The sequence below is a fragment of the Bos grunniens genome, chromosome 16 (genome assembly GCF_055505025.1).
Source record: "Bos grunniens cultivar Pamir isolate PY7600 chromosome 16, Bosgru_T2T1.0, whole genome shotgun sequence".
NCBI classification, from domain to species: Eukaryota; Metazoa; Chordata; class Mammalia; order Artiodactyla; family Bovidae; genus Bos; species Bos grunniens.
This window is the reverse complement of record NC_141180.1, coordinates 47,538,452-47,554,091: the sequence shown is the minus strand read 5'-3', so window position 1 is coordinate 47,554,091 and position 15,640 is coordinate 47,538,452. Positions and strand designations below refer to the sequence as shown.

At 35.3% G+C, this 15,640-nt stretch overlaps 1 protein-coding gene across 13 annotated transcripts in view; it reads left to right on the top strand.

Moving 5' to 3' along the window:
* Positions 1-15,640, top strand: part of AKT3 (AKT serine/threonine kinase 3) — a 281,741-nt gene that overhangs the window by 206,985 nt on the left and 59,116 nt on the right. For 11 of the 13 annotated variants that reach the window (XR_015143515.1, XM_086344906.1, XM_086344914.1 and 8 more), the window contains one exon: positions 12,421-12,543. The exons of the other annotated variants lie outside the window; for them this stretch is intronic. Coding sequence is in view for 10 of the 11 variants with exons in the window: in XM_086344906.1 (XP_086201032.1) it covers positions 12,421-12,543 (123 nt within the window). In the remaining variant the exon portion in view is untranslated. The remainder of the gene's footprint in view (positions 1-12,420; positions 12,544-15,640) is intronic. 13 annotated transcript variants of the gene reach the window in all.

The window sequence follows — 15,640 nt, the reverse complement described above, 5'->3', positions numbered from 1 at the left end:
CCCTGTCCCTGGACTTTAATTAATATTGTAATCTGTTGATCAATTTAGGGAGAATTGACATGTTAACAGTCTTGTCTTCTGATCCATGAACGTGGTATATCATTCCAATTATTTAGATCTTCTTTAATTTTTCAACAATATTATGTAGTTTTTCGTGAACAGGACCTGAACATTTCTTGTTATATTTATCCTTATTTATCTTATGTGTTCTCTTACACTATAAATGATTTGTTTGAAGTCTCAAGAATGAGTTGTGTGTTGCATTTGGAAATACAGTTGATATTTACTTATAACCTTGAATCCTAAATCCTTTCTCAAAGTTTATTTGCTTGTTCATAAATATGTTGAGATTCTCTTTGTGGATAATCACATCATATGGAAACAAAGACAGTTTTACTTCCTCTTTTTTCAACCTCATAGGTTTTCTCTCTTTTTCTTGTCTTATTAAGCTAAGACCTTCAGAACAGTGTTAAGTAGGAAGGTAAAAGCAATCATCTTTACCTTATACCAGGTCTTAAAGCAAATGCGTTTATACCCTCACTGTTAAGACTTTATTAAAGTATTATGAATACTTTAACAAGTTGAATAAGTTCCTTTTTATTCCTATTTTCCTGAGGGTTTTTTTTTTTTTTTTTTTTAATGATAGAATGTAAAGTTTTGTCAGATTATTTTTCTGTATCTGTTGGGATGATCATGCGGTTTTTCTTCTGTATTCTGGTAATATCTTGAATTTCATTTTTGTTTGTTTGTTTGTTTTTTAATGTTAGCATTGCATTTCTTAGGGCTTGAGGTAATTTAGCTGGAAATTTTTAACCAAATAACTATTTAAGAGTCCAGCCATCTGACCTTAGATCACTTTTAGTTCTCTTGTAGCATCCTAAGGGCTTAATTTATATTTTAAGAAATGTAATATTGAACTATTTATTAAAATGACATTTTTATATTTTTGTCTATATCACTATCTTTTCTGAAAGAAACTCTTCAAGTACTAAATATAAATTTACATTACATTAAATTTTCTATGCAAAATGCATAGAAACTATGGAGTTTAGCTTGTGAAAAGAATAGACATGATCTAGAAAACAAATGTATTACCTATTAAATGTAGGTGTACTTTTATTTGATCCTATAAAAGTACATGTTTAACTGTTTTATTGTATAGCTAATACCATTCCAGTTGTGAGTGTAGTATTTACTACTGACTGAATCTTTCCCTCCCAAACTCATAAGTGAAAATCTAATCCTCATTGTGATGGCACTTGAAACAAAGTCTTTGGACTGATTAGGTCATGAAGGTGCAACCCTCATGAATGGAATTAGTGCTCTTGTAACGGACAGCTCAGGGATACCCTGATAGCTCAGCTGGTAAAGAATCTGCTTGCAATGCAGGAGACCCCGGTTTGATGCCTGGGTAGGGAAGATCTGCTGGAGAAGGGATAGGCTACCCACTTCAGTATTCTTGGGCTTTCCTTGTGGCTCAGCTAGTAAAGAATCCGCCTGCAATGCAGGAACCCTGGGTTTGATCCCTGGGTTGGGAAGATCCCCTGGAGAAGGGAAAGGCTACCCACTCCAGGATTCTGGCCTGAAGAATTCCATGGACTATAAGTCCATGGGGTTGCAGAGTCGGACATGACTGAGCAACTTTCATTTTCTCTTTCATATTGTGGCGGATTCATTTTGATATTTGGCAAAACCAATACAATATTGTAAAGTTTAAAAATAAAATTAAAAAAAAAATTAAAAAAAAAAGGACAGCTCAGAGAGTTCAGTTGCTCCTTCCCAAGTCTGAGGACACAGTGAAAAGACAGCTATCTATGAACTAGGAAATAGACACTCAATCTGCCATTGCATTGATCTTATATTTCGCAGCCTCCAGAATTAGGAGAAATAAATTTGTGTGGCCCAGTATTCTGGCCTGGAGAATTCCATGGACTGTATAGTCCACGGGATCTCAAAGAGTCGGACATAGTGAGCGACTTTCACTTTCACTTTTATAATCCACCCAGTCTATGGTAACCTGTTGCTGCTGCTAAGTCACTTCAGTAGTGTCCGACCCCATAGACGGCAGCCACCAGGCTCCCCCGTCCCTGGGATTCTCCAGGCAAGAACACTGGAGTGGGTTGCCATTTCCTTCTCCAATGCATGAAAGTGAAAAGTGAAAGTGAAGTCGTGTCCAACTCTTAGCGACCCCATGGACTGTAACCTACCAGGCTCCTCCATCCATGGGATTTTCCAGGCAAAGTACTGGAGTGGGGTGCCATTGCCTTCTCTGACGGTAACCTGTTATGGCAGCCCAAATGGACTAGGACAGTATTGTTGATGAGTTGTCCTGTATGTGAGCTTCAGACATTCTTTTCATCTTAGGTTTTTGGTAAACTCATAGGATGTGTTAATCAGCATTATTGCACAGACTACCATGTCTTGTTGCTTATTTAATTAGTTGTCTTTAGAGTATTCAGGTCCTGAGGTCATCAATATTATGATAATGAATGTAATCATTGAAATTATTGACTTGTATTGAACATATTTTATTTTCTCTATTAACCAACATTTTGCCATTACAAAAGAATGACTAAAAATAGTTGCAAGAAAAATAGTTTGGTTTAAAGTCTTAGATTGCATTGATAATTCTCAGGATATTGTTTAAATTTAGATGTTTGTTTATTTTTTTGAAAGTTTTTTGCATAGTTTTCAAAATATAGTAATTTGTTTTCAAGATAAGCATTCTGGGTTTGTGATGAAATCTTGACTTGTTTATTTAAATCATTAAAACAGTCTATCTGCATTACTGTATTTTCACAGCATTATTAAGCACAAAACACAACAAAAAAACATGTAGTCATTGCTAAAGAAAGCCAACTTCTGAAGATGTGCTCCTTGCTTGAAGAGCAAACAGTTCATTTTTTTTTTAAACAAAAACAAGATTATTTAGTTGTGGTATTTTTAATGTTTCTAATAAAAACCACTTTGCCTTTAAAACTTTAAGCCTTATTTTTCTTAGAAATAATTCTTTGGAAAGGATTTTTGAATTTAACTTTATTCTCTGCAGTACATTGATTAAGCATATAATGTGCCCACATACTAGGCTTGTTGCTGAGGATGCAAAACTATATAGTACTTGTATAGTCTTCCTCTTTGTCCTGAGCTTCTGCCAACAAAAAATTGTCAAAAGCCTAAATTGCTAAAAGAATCAATAGTATTTTAATTGAAATCTTTATGTGATTTTCCCCATTATGAAAGTAACAATAATGCATATTCATTGTAGAAAAGTCAGAAAGTTATTTCAGTTCAATTGATAAAATATTTCATTTATTTATTGCTATTAACTGACTGCATGCTACAAGCTACTGTGCTATGTAATTAGTAAATGGCATGAAGAAGACATATGGTGTCACATTTAAGGAAATCATAGACTGTACCTTGCCTTTTCATTGTTTCAGTGATATTTTTGAGCAACAGGAGTTTTAAATTTTGAAATCCAGTTTATCAGTTTGTCTTTTTAAAAAAAATATTGTTTAAGAAATCTTTGTCAAAAAAGAAAAAGAAATCTTTGTCTATCCTGGATCACAAATATTTTCTCCTGTATTTCCTTTTATAACTTTTATAGTTGTACCTACCACTTTTAGTTTTATGATCTGTTTTATTTTTATGAATGCTGTAAGCTAAGAATTGAGGTTCTTTTTTTTTTTAAGTCTTCTGTGGATATCTGCTTATTCCAGCATCTTTTGTTGAAAAGTCCCATTGAATGATCTTGACACCTTTATCAAAAAGCAGTTTGACACACGTGTGTGGCCTTTCCTCTAACACTAACGCTGCTGCACTACAGAGGCAGTGTGCTCAAGGGCTCCACTGGGTGCCGCATTTCTTAAGAAGTTTTTCCATTTTGCCTGGTGAAAACAAAAAGTGTTTTTAGCTCTATGAGCTGTGGTTTTTTTTTTCACCTGATTCTTTCCAATGGCTCTTTCCCTGACCTCAGAATTTTCCTTATATACATGTGCTGATTAGTAAGACTCAAGGCAATTCATTGCAGGTCCGTGGAGCTCTCCTTTCTGTGGTTCTCTGTCTCATGAATTATAGCCACTTTGGTCTCCCCAGTCTCTGAAATCTCTATTCATAGTTCAAGGATCCCACAAGTTCTTTTTGATTTCTCCTCCCTGTGTCGCATTCTATATGGTTCCTCGAACAACCGTTAATTGTTTCCTTTTTCTTGTTTCCTTTTTCTTTGGGGTCAGTGTACCTTGAAATATAATACTTAATGTATGGATATCCTTGTTTTATTTTTTTTATATGTTTTCCTAATTGTTTAAGAAGGGAGTATAAACTGTTATCTGTTACTCAGTCATGGTCAAAACAAAGTCTCTAACCTTTATACTCTATAGATATTTCCACTGGATGTGGGATTTTAGGATATGGGATTTTTTTTTTTTTCTTTTAACAATTTGAACATGTTTTTCCATTGTTCTGCCTTTACAGTTTCTGATAAGTCTCCTATTTGCTGTGTATTGTTTTTTCCCCTTCAGAATTTTTTAAAGATTTTCTGTTTATCACTAGTTTTTCAGCAGTTTTACTGTGATCTGACTGGTTATGTTGGTTTTGTTCTTAGTATTCATGCATGATTATGAGTTTTCATCTCATTGGGTTTCATTGGAATACTTTGTGCATTTATCTTTTTTTTCCTAGTTTAGAAAAATTCAGGCTTTTTTTGCAGATGTCTCCCTCTCTCTTTCAGGATCTGGTATAATTTACATGTTAGACTGCTGGATACTATCCAACAGGTCACTAAGATTCTTTTTTTTGTTTGTTTTTTTAGGTACAGTTCATATAGTTTTCTTCTGCTATAATTTCATGTTCATTGGTCTTTTCTCTTGCAGTGTCTAATCTGTTGTTTATCCCATCTAATAAAATTTTTATTCAGGTATTACATGTTTCATCTTTAAAAGTCCTATTTATTTCTATTTCTCTTTATCTTTATCTCTATATCTCTTTATATATATCTCTATATCTCTCTCTATATATCTCTTTATCTCTATATCTCTTTATCTTCTATTTCCATTATCTCTTGTTTATGTTCATATGCTTCTTTAAAGTTCTGTATGTTAATTCCATCATTTCCTGTTATTTTTTAAAGTCTATATCTAATGACAAATTTTTTTGTTGGTGATACATCATATTTTCCTGCATCTTTTCATGTCTAGTAACTGTTGATTGGGTACTAGATACTTTGAATTTTACATTAAATGTTTAGATTGTATTGCCTTCCTTCAAAGAGTATTATATCTTATTCTGGAGAGTAGTTTTTTACAAATATTATATTCTACAGTCTTGTTTGTTAGCTTTGTTAATGTAGGTTTAGCTTTTACTCTGACTTCTTTGAAATATCTATTGAATGTCTCTGTGTTCAATAATGACATTCTAATGACTGATTAGAAATGGAATGTCTCTCAGGTCTGGGAATCATTTGGCATACAGATCCCTACTCCTCTGCTTATTCTTGTACGTGCGTAACTTGGTATCAGATGCAGACAACTGTGTGCATTGTACAGCTTCTTCCTCACTGGTATTCTGTCCTGCTAATGCTACCCACCTCACCCATCTCACCCACCTCCAAATATGATACGTATTTCTCCAGCAGTGAGACATCTGTGTTATGCTTGGTATGTTCTTTACTGTATAACATTCTAGAAAATGCCTCCAGACAGAAAGCAGGCGATTTTAGGACTCACCTCTTTTGTTTGCACGGGGATCATCATCTTGTACTGCCTGTTGTCCACTATCTAAAGAGTTCTGTTGTGTATTTTTCTCAATTTTCATTTATTCCTTCTAATATTTGTGTTTAGTTGCTTCAGGCAAAAGGGTAAGTCTAGTCCCATGAACTTTTTATTTTTTGCTTTTTAAAATTAGTTTCATATTTTATATTTAGCTGTCAGTTACATCTAAAATTTATTTTGTTGTGTTAGATTAAAAAAAAAATAATTTAAAAAATGTTCAACATGATTGAAAGTCTGTTTTCACATTTTTGTCATATATACTGTGCAAGAATATCCTTGTGTAGAAGATTTCTTCATTGCCTTTTTTTTTTTAAGGAAATTTTAAGAGGAACAACTGTATTTAAAAAATTAGTTTGATATCTATTGCCAGTTGTCCTACAATGGGTTTATGTTTGCATTCTAGCTACCAGTGTGTATCTCTTCACACTTTCACTGGTAATGATACTTCTCGAAGTGTTAAATTGTTTCATATGTTTTATCTCTACTTCATTGATTATTATAAAGTAGTATATTTTCACATACTATAATAATTTGTATTCCTCTTATGTTGTCTTTGCCCTTTCTCTTTTTTCCCCTTATGTTTTAGTGTTGTTTAATATGATTTCTCTATATATTATGCATATACACTACAATATTTGTTGTAAATATTCAGTTTATAGTTTTGTTATTTCATGTAGTTAATTCTACCAGTTCCTCCTTTTATGATTCTGTTTCCTCTTGTGTCCTGAGATCAGGAAACTATTGGTTCATATTCTCTAGTTTATAAATTACATGAAATTAATTTTGTTATGATGTGAAGTGAAAATCAAATTTTACTTTTCTCCAAAGTTAAGTAAATATTGTGGCACCATTTATTAAATGGTCATTTTTCCCATACACTTTATCATATATAATTATCAACTTCACCATATTTTAACTTTTTATAAAGTAACCTGTTCTGGCTGCCTGATATCACTGGTATATCTTTTTTCCCCCAAACTGTAACCCTTTATTTATGTTGGGGTAGAGCCCATTAACACTGTTGTGATAGTTTCCGGTGAACAGCGGAGGGACTCAGCCGTGCATACACATGTACCCGTTCTCCCCCAACCCTCCTCCCATCCAGTCTACACATAACATTGAGCAGACATGTGCTATACAATAGGTCCTTGTTGGTTATGCATTTTAAATATAGCAGTGTGTACATGACCTTCCCAAAGTCCCTAACTATCCCTTCCCCCTGGCAATCTAGAGTTCATTTACTAAGTCTGTGAGTCTTCCTGTGTTGTAGGTAAATTCATTTGTATCATTTCCTTTTCGATTCCGCATATATGGGGTGTCATACAGCCTCTGTTCTTCACTGACTGACTGAGTTCACTTAGTATGACGCTCTGTCGGTCTATCTGTGTTGCCACAAATGGCATTATTTCACTCTTTAGTGGCTGAGCTGTGTTCCACGTCTTCTTTATCCTCTCCTCTGTCAGTGGATGTTCAGGTTGCTTCTGTGTCTTGGCTGTTGTCAGCAGTGCTTTGGTGAGCATAGGGGTGCGTGTATCCTTTCGGATCATGTTTTTCTCTAGATATGTGCCTGTTCCATATGAATTGTAGCTTCATAGCATCTGTCATTTCTTCAGGCAAAAGTTTTCTTGAAAGCATTTATGTATTGAGAAAAAATCTGTTGTAGTAACACCTTGGCTCATCTCATTCTTTTTTTCTAAAGGAGTCATGTACCATTTCTAGTTCATATTCTCTTCTTGGCCCACCTAAGTGTGACATCCCTTCCCTGAAAGATAACAGATGACCCAATTCCTTTGTCTGGTGAATGTTAATTTTCTTGGTGAAATTTTTGTATCCTTTATTCTCCAAGTATCATATATTTTTTCTTTTGTATTTCTTTTAGGACTCTATCTTAATACCTATTCTGCCTCTTTTCCCTGCCCTTACCCCTGTAGTGATACCCTAAAATTCTGACCTTAACTCTGTTTCAGTTTCTACTGAATTTCTGGGCTGTATCTTGCTTCCCAGCATCAGACTGTCATCACCAATTCAATGGACATGAACTTGGGCAAACTCTAGGGGATCCTGAGAAACAGGGAGGCCTGGCATGCCGCAGTCCATGGAGTTGCAAAGAGTCTGACATGACTCGGCGACTGAAAAACAACAATTTTGCTTCCTTGATGTTAACAGTATCCTGACTCTTACTTATCTCTATACCATTTGATCCCATAGTCCTGAACTGTGCTATAGTTCTTATTTAAATGTCAACAGGTCAAGATGAAATCCATTGCCCCTCTGTTCCCAGCCCCATTCTTTTCCTTTACACTCCTGGCAACAAGGCAACAAACACACTGCTGGAAACCTCGAAGCACTTCCTGCCTTTGCCCAAATGGTGCATGCTAATCCCCCCTGGGATATTGACTCTATTGAAATGTCTGTTACTGCTGCTCTAGTTAAGGTTTCTCAGAAGCTCTTAGCAGCTCAAAGGTAACTTCTTATACTACCAAAGACACTTACTCACTTCTTAAAGTGTGCAATTTTAAAACTATGTATTTTTATTTGGCAAAACTAATACAATTATGTAAAGTTTAAAAATAAAAATTAAAAAAAAATAAAACTATGTATTTTTAATGTAATTGTATATGTCTGGTTTTTCTAACCAAATAGTTACATTCTTTCAGATTGATACAATTTCCTCCATTGTGTCTGCAGCTTTTTACAGCACTGAATTGGTGTTTAGTAACTTTTGTTGGACTTTGTGAACAATTGTTTATCTGACTAGTCTCAGGTTTGTTTGTTTTTTTTTTTTCTTTTTAAAATATTTGTTTGTTTGGCTGTGCTGGGTCTTAGTTGCAGTGTTTGGGTCTTTAGTTGTGACGTGTGGGATCTAGTTCCCTGACCAGAGAATGAACTCGGGCTCCCTGCATTGGGAGTGCACAGCCTTAGCCACTGAACCACCAGGGAAGTCCCTCAGATTGTAAATTGATTCTCTCCTGCTGCCAGAGTTGTCTGTTAAAATTATGCTAATTTTTGACCCAAATGTCTTCGACACTCTTTACCTACAGAATTAATCTCTAAACCGTATCGTGGAAGTCCAGGTCCTAAACAGTCTGACCTCATCTTTTTTTTTTTTTTGCTTAAGTTCTGTCATTGTCATGAATGGGTATCTTTGTTCTTCAGCTCTGTGCACTCCCTGCTTGCTGTTTCTTTACCATTACTGTTTTTTTTTCTTTAGAGTTAATTCCTTCCATATGCATTTATTAATTACCTACTATGTGCACTTACTATACTAGGTTGTGGTCAGAACATTAAGATGGATATAACTTGCATGGCACCCTTTTGTATGCTTCCCTTATATTCTCCATTTGTGAAAAATCCCATCCTTTGAAATGTAAGTGAGATAATTCCTTGTCCACGAAGTCTTCTCAGATCATTCCAGTAAAGATTAATCATCCTTTGCCTCCAAAGCATTTTTAATATCAGAATTACAAAATTTCTCATAGCTCTCCCATTTGTTATCTATACATCTATAGATTATGTCTTAATCACCATTGTATGCCCTCTTCTTCTCTTCCCAGTGACCTTAAAGTGATTGATGCTCATTAAATGGAAAGTTGGTTCAAAGCCAACGTAGAAACTTAGAGGGAATATTTAGGGAAAATCAGGGGAGTTGCAGTACCAAACCTAAGGAATGTTTGTAAGAAGAAGGGGATAACAATTGATATTCTAAGCTCCAGAACCGAAGGTCATTGGTTATGTTAACAAGTTCAGTTCAGTCACTCAGCAGTGTCCTGCTCTTTGCGACCCCATGGACTACAGCATGCCAGGCTGCCCTGTCTATCACCAACTCCTGGAGCTTACTCAAACTCATGTCCATCGAATTGGTGATGCCATCCAACCATTTCATCCTCTGTTGTTCCCTTCTCCTCCCACCTTCAATCTTTCCTATCATCAAGGTCTTTTCCAATGAGTCAGTTCTTCACATCAGGTGGCCAAAGTATTGGAGTTTCAGCTTTAGCATCAGTCCTTCCAATGAATATTCAGGATAGATATCCTTTAGGATAGACTGGTTGGATCTCTTTGCAGCCCAAAGGACTTTCAAGAGAATTCTCCAACACCACAGTTCAAAAGCATCAATTCTTCGGCACTCAGCTTTCTCTATGGTCCAACTCTCACATCCATACATGACTGCTGGAAAAGAGTAAAGTCCATAAAGTAGCAAGAATGGACATCCGAGGACAGCAGATTGAGAAATAAATAGGATTCTTCTCCTTAAGTAGCTTTTTTTTAGCTGATATTTTTACAGAAATTGGCTAGGAGACAAATTGAAGATTTATGATCTAAATAAAGATCTAGAAGCCTGCATATATTATGTTGATTTAGGGAGGATCTATATATTTTGTATAGAAGATGAGTGGGTACTAGGCTTGACATTATATGAAGAAAGTTTAGAAATCTAACCACTATTTTAATCTCATTAGAAGACTGCCATAAATCACCGTAGAGATCACAGGGGTTTCTTCATCAAAATTAGTCATATTTTGTATTAAAGGATGACAGAAATTACTTGGCCCTAGAAGGATTTCAGAATGGTTTTACTGATGATCGATCCATGCTTCTTTCTACTTCCTGTCTTTGTTTGAATAGTAGTGTATTAATAGCAGGAAGTGAAAAGTGCAAGTGTTAGTGGCTCAGTCATGTCTGACTCTTTGTGACCCCCTGGACTGTAGCTTTCTAGGCTTCTCTTTCCCTGGAATTCTCTAGGCCAGAGTACTGGAGTGGGTATCCATTCCCTTCTCCAGGGGATCTTCCTGACCCAGGGATCAAATCTAGGTCTTCCGCATTGCAGGCAGATTCATTATCATCTGAGCCACCAGGGAAACCCCGTTAATAGCATGTATTTGTCTATATAAGATGAATCAGTTTTGAAGCATATCCCTTATATGCATACCCTTATAAACATACCAGTTATACATTGGTATGATTTTGGGCATAGTATATTTGATCATTTATAAGACACATTGAATAATTTCTTCAATCAGAAGGCCTTTTATATTTGGTGATGTGTTATAGTTTTAATTCACATCATTTTTTTTCTTTCTTGGGCTTAACATAAAATGTTAGTGAAGTTACAATCAGCGGCATCTTAGATTTGATGAAATATGACAGTATAGTAGAGAACATTAAAGTTTAGAGACTGTCTGCCAAATGTTTTAATTTTACTATAACATTGAATGAGTCTTTTTTGGCAAATAGTTACATGATATTAACTTCTCTTTATTGGGAGAATGGGTTATGCATTAATTTTGATCTTAGTGATAGACTCTTAAGTGGAGTTGGAAGTGGAAAAGGGGAAAGTGAAAACAAAGTGAAGTCGCTCAGTAATGTTTGATTCTTTGCGACCCCATGGACTGTAGCCTACCAGGATCCTCTGTCCATGGCATTTTCCAGGCAAGAGTACTGGAGTGGGTTGCCATTTTCTTCTCCGGGAAAAGGGAAGAAGGAATCTATAAGGAACCTGCTTTCTGTTACCTAAATTATGGTTTGGTGTGTGAGAAAAAAATCTTGGTTAAAAGCAGTTTGTAGAAGTAATCCCTGTGAAGTTATAGTTCATTTCTGATCTTGCAATGAAGGATACACTGACTGGTTCATCACTTTTAATCAAAGACATGTATTAAGTACCTATTGTGATACTGGCAATGTACTCAGCACTGCAAACACTCTGTGCTTGTTCATGACGTATTTCCTAATACAGTGAAACGGTACAACAAAAAGGTCAGTAATCAATTCATAGTGCATGGAACTGGCTCCTTTCTCATATACATGGTTGAACTGAGAGATGAGACAGGCAGTTCCTTAAACAAACAGCTTGTCTAAACCGTGAGCTGGATGCTTGACCACAATGAGCACTTAATACTTGTTGACTGATGAGTGGAAGTATCTTTTTAGGTGATTGATGGGAAAAGGATGGGCTTATCGTTTTAAGTGATTACATGTGAAAAGATTGGTGTCATAGGTAATTATTGTTGAAATTGGAAGAATATACATTGAGAATTATTAAGGGAATAATGGGAGCTTCTCAGTACATTTTGGGCATTACTAAAATAAATTGAAAATGTAAAGCCTCACAATTTCTCATTGTAGAAAGCATTGATTTAAACATTGAAATCATTCCTAGAGATAGCATGATGAATCAAGAGTTGTAGAATTTAACAAGTTCATATAAATAAGGTTCCACAAACCTGCAGTCCTTTCTTTGAAATCAAGTGTGAATCAGATAATTAAGTAGAAATGTTGCATCTCTACTTAGGTTCATTTATTTTAATAAAGTCTCAGTACCTAATCCTTGAAAGAGTTGAAGCAACAGTATATGGAGGAGGAGATGTAATCTGATGATGCATACTTTTTCCTCTGGTAACTGAAGGTTAAATGGGTAGCAAACAGAATGCCTTAAACAAGATTGGTATATTGATTAAAGTGCTGATTTAACAGCTCTCAGTCTCCCCTTGGAAACCTGGAAAAGATAAGCCAGCTGCTGTCTAAGAGTGCTCAGTGTCCACTGAGAGTACACTATCTATCATCACAATATGGTGATGAGAGGTGTTTTATGTTTGTGTTAATTTCCCCCACTAAATCAGTAATTATTACAGTCCTGTCCCTGCTGTTTACCCTGCAGCTGTTTTTCCATTTGTCGAGAGAGCGGGTGTTCTCCGAGGACCGCACACGTTTCTATGGTGCAGAAATTGTCTCTGCCTTGGACTATCTACATTCCGGAAAGATTGTGTACCGTGATCTCAAGGTAAAAAAGAAAAGTAATCAGAGTTTGTTTCTGCAAAGGCTATAGGGACAAACACAAAGTAATTATGAAGTTACACAGTTTGAAGAAAAGAAGATCTAGTTGGGGAAAAAAAAAACACCACCACCACTGTTTAAGAATGTGGTTCACTGTATCTGACAGGAAATTTCATTCACTGGTAAATGTGTAGTTCTTTTTCTGTCCAAGTTTTTGACATGCAAAATAAGTTCTGTTGGACTGCTCTGATCAAAACGATCTACCAGTAATAGTTCCACTCTTCTGTTAGTGTAATGAGTAATGTTAAACATTTGATTCAATGTGTAGTCACTTTGCAAATGACATTTTAAAATCAATTTCATTATTATATTCTAGCATCCTGTGATGTATTATGATAAACTTTTATAGTAGATAAGATTATTTAGGGGAAGGAAAATATTTGATTTTGACTTTAAATTTTTAGTGGGCTTAAAGAGCTGAAGTACTTTAATATAGCCTTTTATCAATTTATTTAGTTTCCATTTTAAAAAGCACTGTTTGTTTTATCAGGGATAATGACTTTATTTCTCTTAAGTTTCTTTCTGACAAGACCCTCAGAATAGCAAACCCTCAGGAACTAGCAAACTTTCTGTGAAGGCCAGATAGTACATATTTTAGGCATTGCTGCTCTTACAGTATCTTTTGCGACTCCTCAGTGCTGCTGTTGCAGGATGAAGGCAGCCAAGGGCAGTATGAACATGAGCATGTCTGGCTGTGTTCCAGTAAAACTTTAATTATAAAAACAAGCGGTAGACAAGATTTCGCCCCCAGGCCATATTTTGCTGACCCTTGGAGTAGCTCATAAAAGGTAGTAGTAATTCTCACGACACTGTTTTCATTTAGATTGGCCACATTAAGGAAATTTGTATCCTGACACACTGAACAGGTTCTAAATGTGACCATCTTAACTTTCTTAAAAAGTAAATGATATGATAATCTTGACCTATTAAAGTCTAACATAGAATTGCTTTATTTATCAAATATGAATTCATTTAAAGTATAATTCTACATGTAGAAATAGAAGTTATATTAGTCTTTTATGAAATGCTGTTTGTGTGAAATGAAGTATGTGTGTTAGTTGCTCAGTCACGCCCAACTCTTTGTGACCCCATGGACTGTAGTCCAGTCTCCTCTGTCCATGGAATTCTCCAGGCAAGAATACTGGAGTGGGTGGCCATTCCCTTCTCCAGGGCATCTTCCCAACCCAGGGATCGAACCCGGGTCTCCCACGTTGCAGGCAGATTCTTTTACCATCTGAACCACCAGGGAATGAGGTATATATCTACATATTACAGCACATGAGAGAAGTCACAGTTACCCCTCATTCCCACTCACTTGTTTTCAAACACCTGTGATTCTTAAATTATCTAATTACTTAACCAATTGTCTAAGTTATTTCAAGATGTTGCTATCATGTACCTCTGTATTATGAATGATCCCTAAGAAGTAACTATCTCAAGAAATATTACTTTACATGATGACAGTGAAATATAGTGTGTATGTCTATATAACATCATTACAGTTTTTATATTATTTTCTCATTTCTTAACATGTTATTTGTGAAACAAGCTATGAAATTCTATTTTTAGAAAAAATTATTATACTGTATCTATATCAGAGATGATCAACTAAGTGCCAAAATAGATCAGAGATGGATATAAATGATTGTCTTTAGCCTATAGCCAGGAGTAGCAGAATTCAGCATCCCTGTATCTGATGTCTGCATGGCCAAATAATCCTATAATGTTTAAATGTCTTGAATCTGAATTTTTAAAAAAGAATTTAATTATATGATATGACAAAACTTACATTACATGTTATTTCCATTTTTACTTAGAAGTAGTTAGCTCTTTTCTGCCTGATCGTCCCCGTCCCCCAACCCCCACTTTATATTTTATGAATCCTATTATGGGGATAAGGGGGAGGAATTCCTGGGTTTAAGAAAAGAAGAATAATTTTGAAGTACTTAGTAATATATCCAAAATGCTTACAGCTCAGAGAATTAGTCTAAAGAAACAAAGAAAAGAATGCTCACTTGATTGATAGCATTGAAAAGGAATGATATTATTGGGATGATTTTGGTCAGTATCTCCATTGATCATTTCTCATTAATCAACTTATCAGTACATTGACACTTATTTAATGAGTTTTGTTGCTTTGTCCTTTCTGATAATGAAATTAGACTAAATTTATTAACCTGCAATATGAATACCAGTCATGTAGTTAGCGTATAAATAGGCCATAAACTACTAGACAATTCAGTGACCTCTCCTCTCTAAATTTATTTCTGTTTTAATATAGCCTTAACGTAAAGGTCTAAGTAAATGTGTAGCATTGGACAGGATCCATGGAATTTACACCAAGAAAAAAGGGTAACATAAAAAGTCAGACATTCAGAATTTATACAAGTATAATTTATATCTATATTGTTTCATGATAAAATGAGATCTTTAGGTACAGTTGTAGAAATTTAGAGCTGACCCATAATTTACAGCTAAGGTCACTGAAGACTGGAAACCTAGTAAGTGATTTATTCGAAGTAATGGACTAAATTGGTGACATAGTCAAGATTGTTGGATTCCATGAGTCCTCGCTCCAGGTATAATGTTCTTTTTGCCTTTCTAGAAATGAAATGAACTTTAGGTGGGGGGATGCATTGGATTAACTCTAGGCGATCTTTGTAAATCTAAAATTTGAATAAAGCTGCCAAAAATAAGGAATGTTTTAAGTATACTGAAGACACATCCCCTAACTCCCACTTCTAACTACGCTGGATTCCCTCTTTTATAAAAATGTTCAACCACTGCTGCTATGAATCCCTTCCACCTCTAACATTCACATGGACTATTGGGCTATATTCCTCAAGTGTAGGAAATTCTTAAATGTAGTAACTCTGAAACCCCAGTCTAGGTGTGATCTCTGCTGTTGTATATTGTGAATTCTTTTTCCAGTTTAGGAAGGTTCAAAGATTTCCTTTCGGCATTTTAATGCACTGTCCTAATCCCATGATCATTAAGTTCATACGGGTCACAACATTTGGCACTTTGATGCCCATAAACCTGAA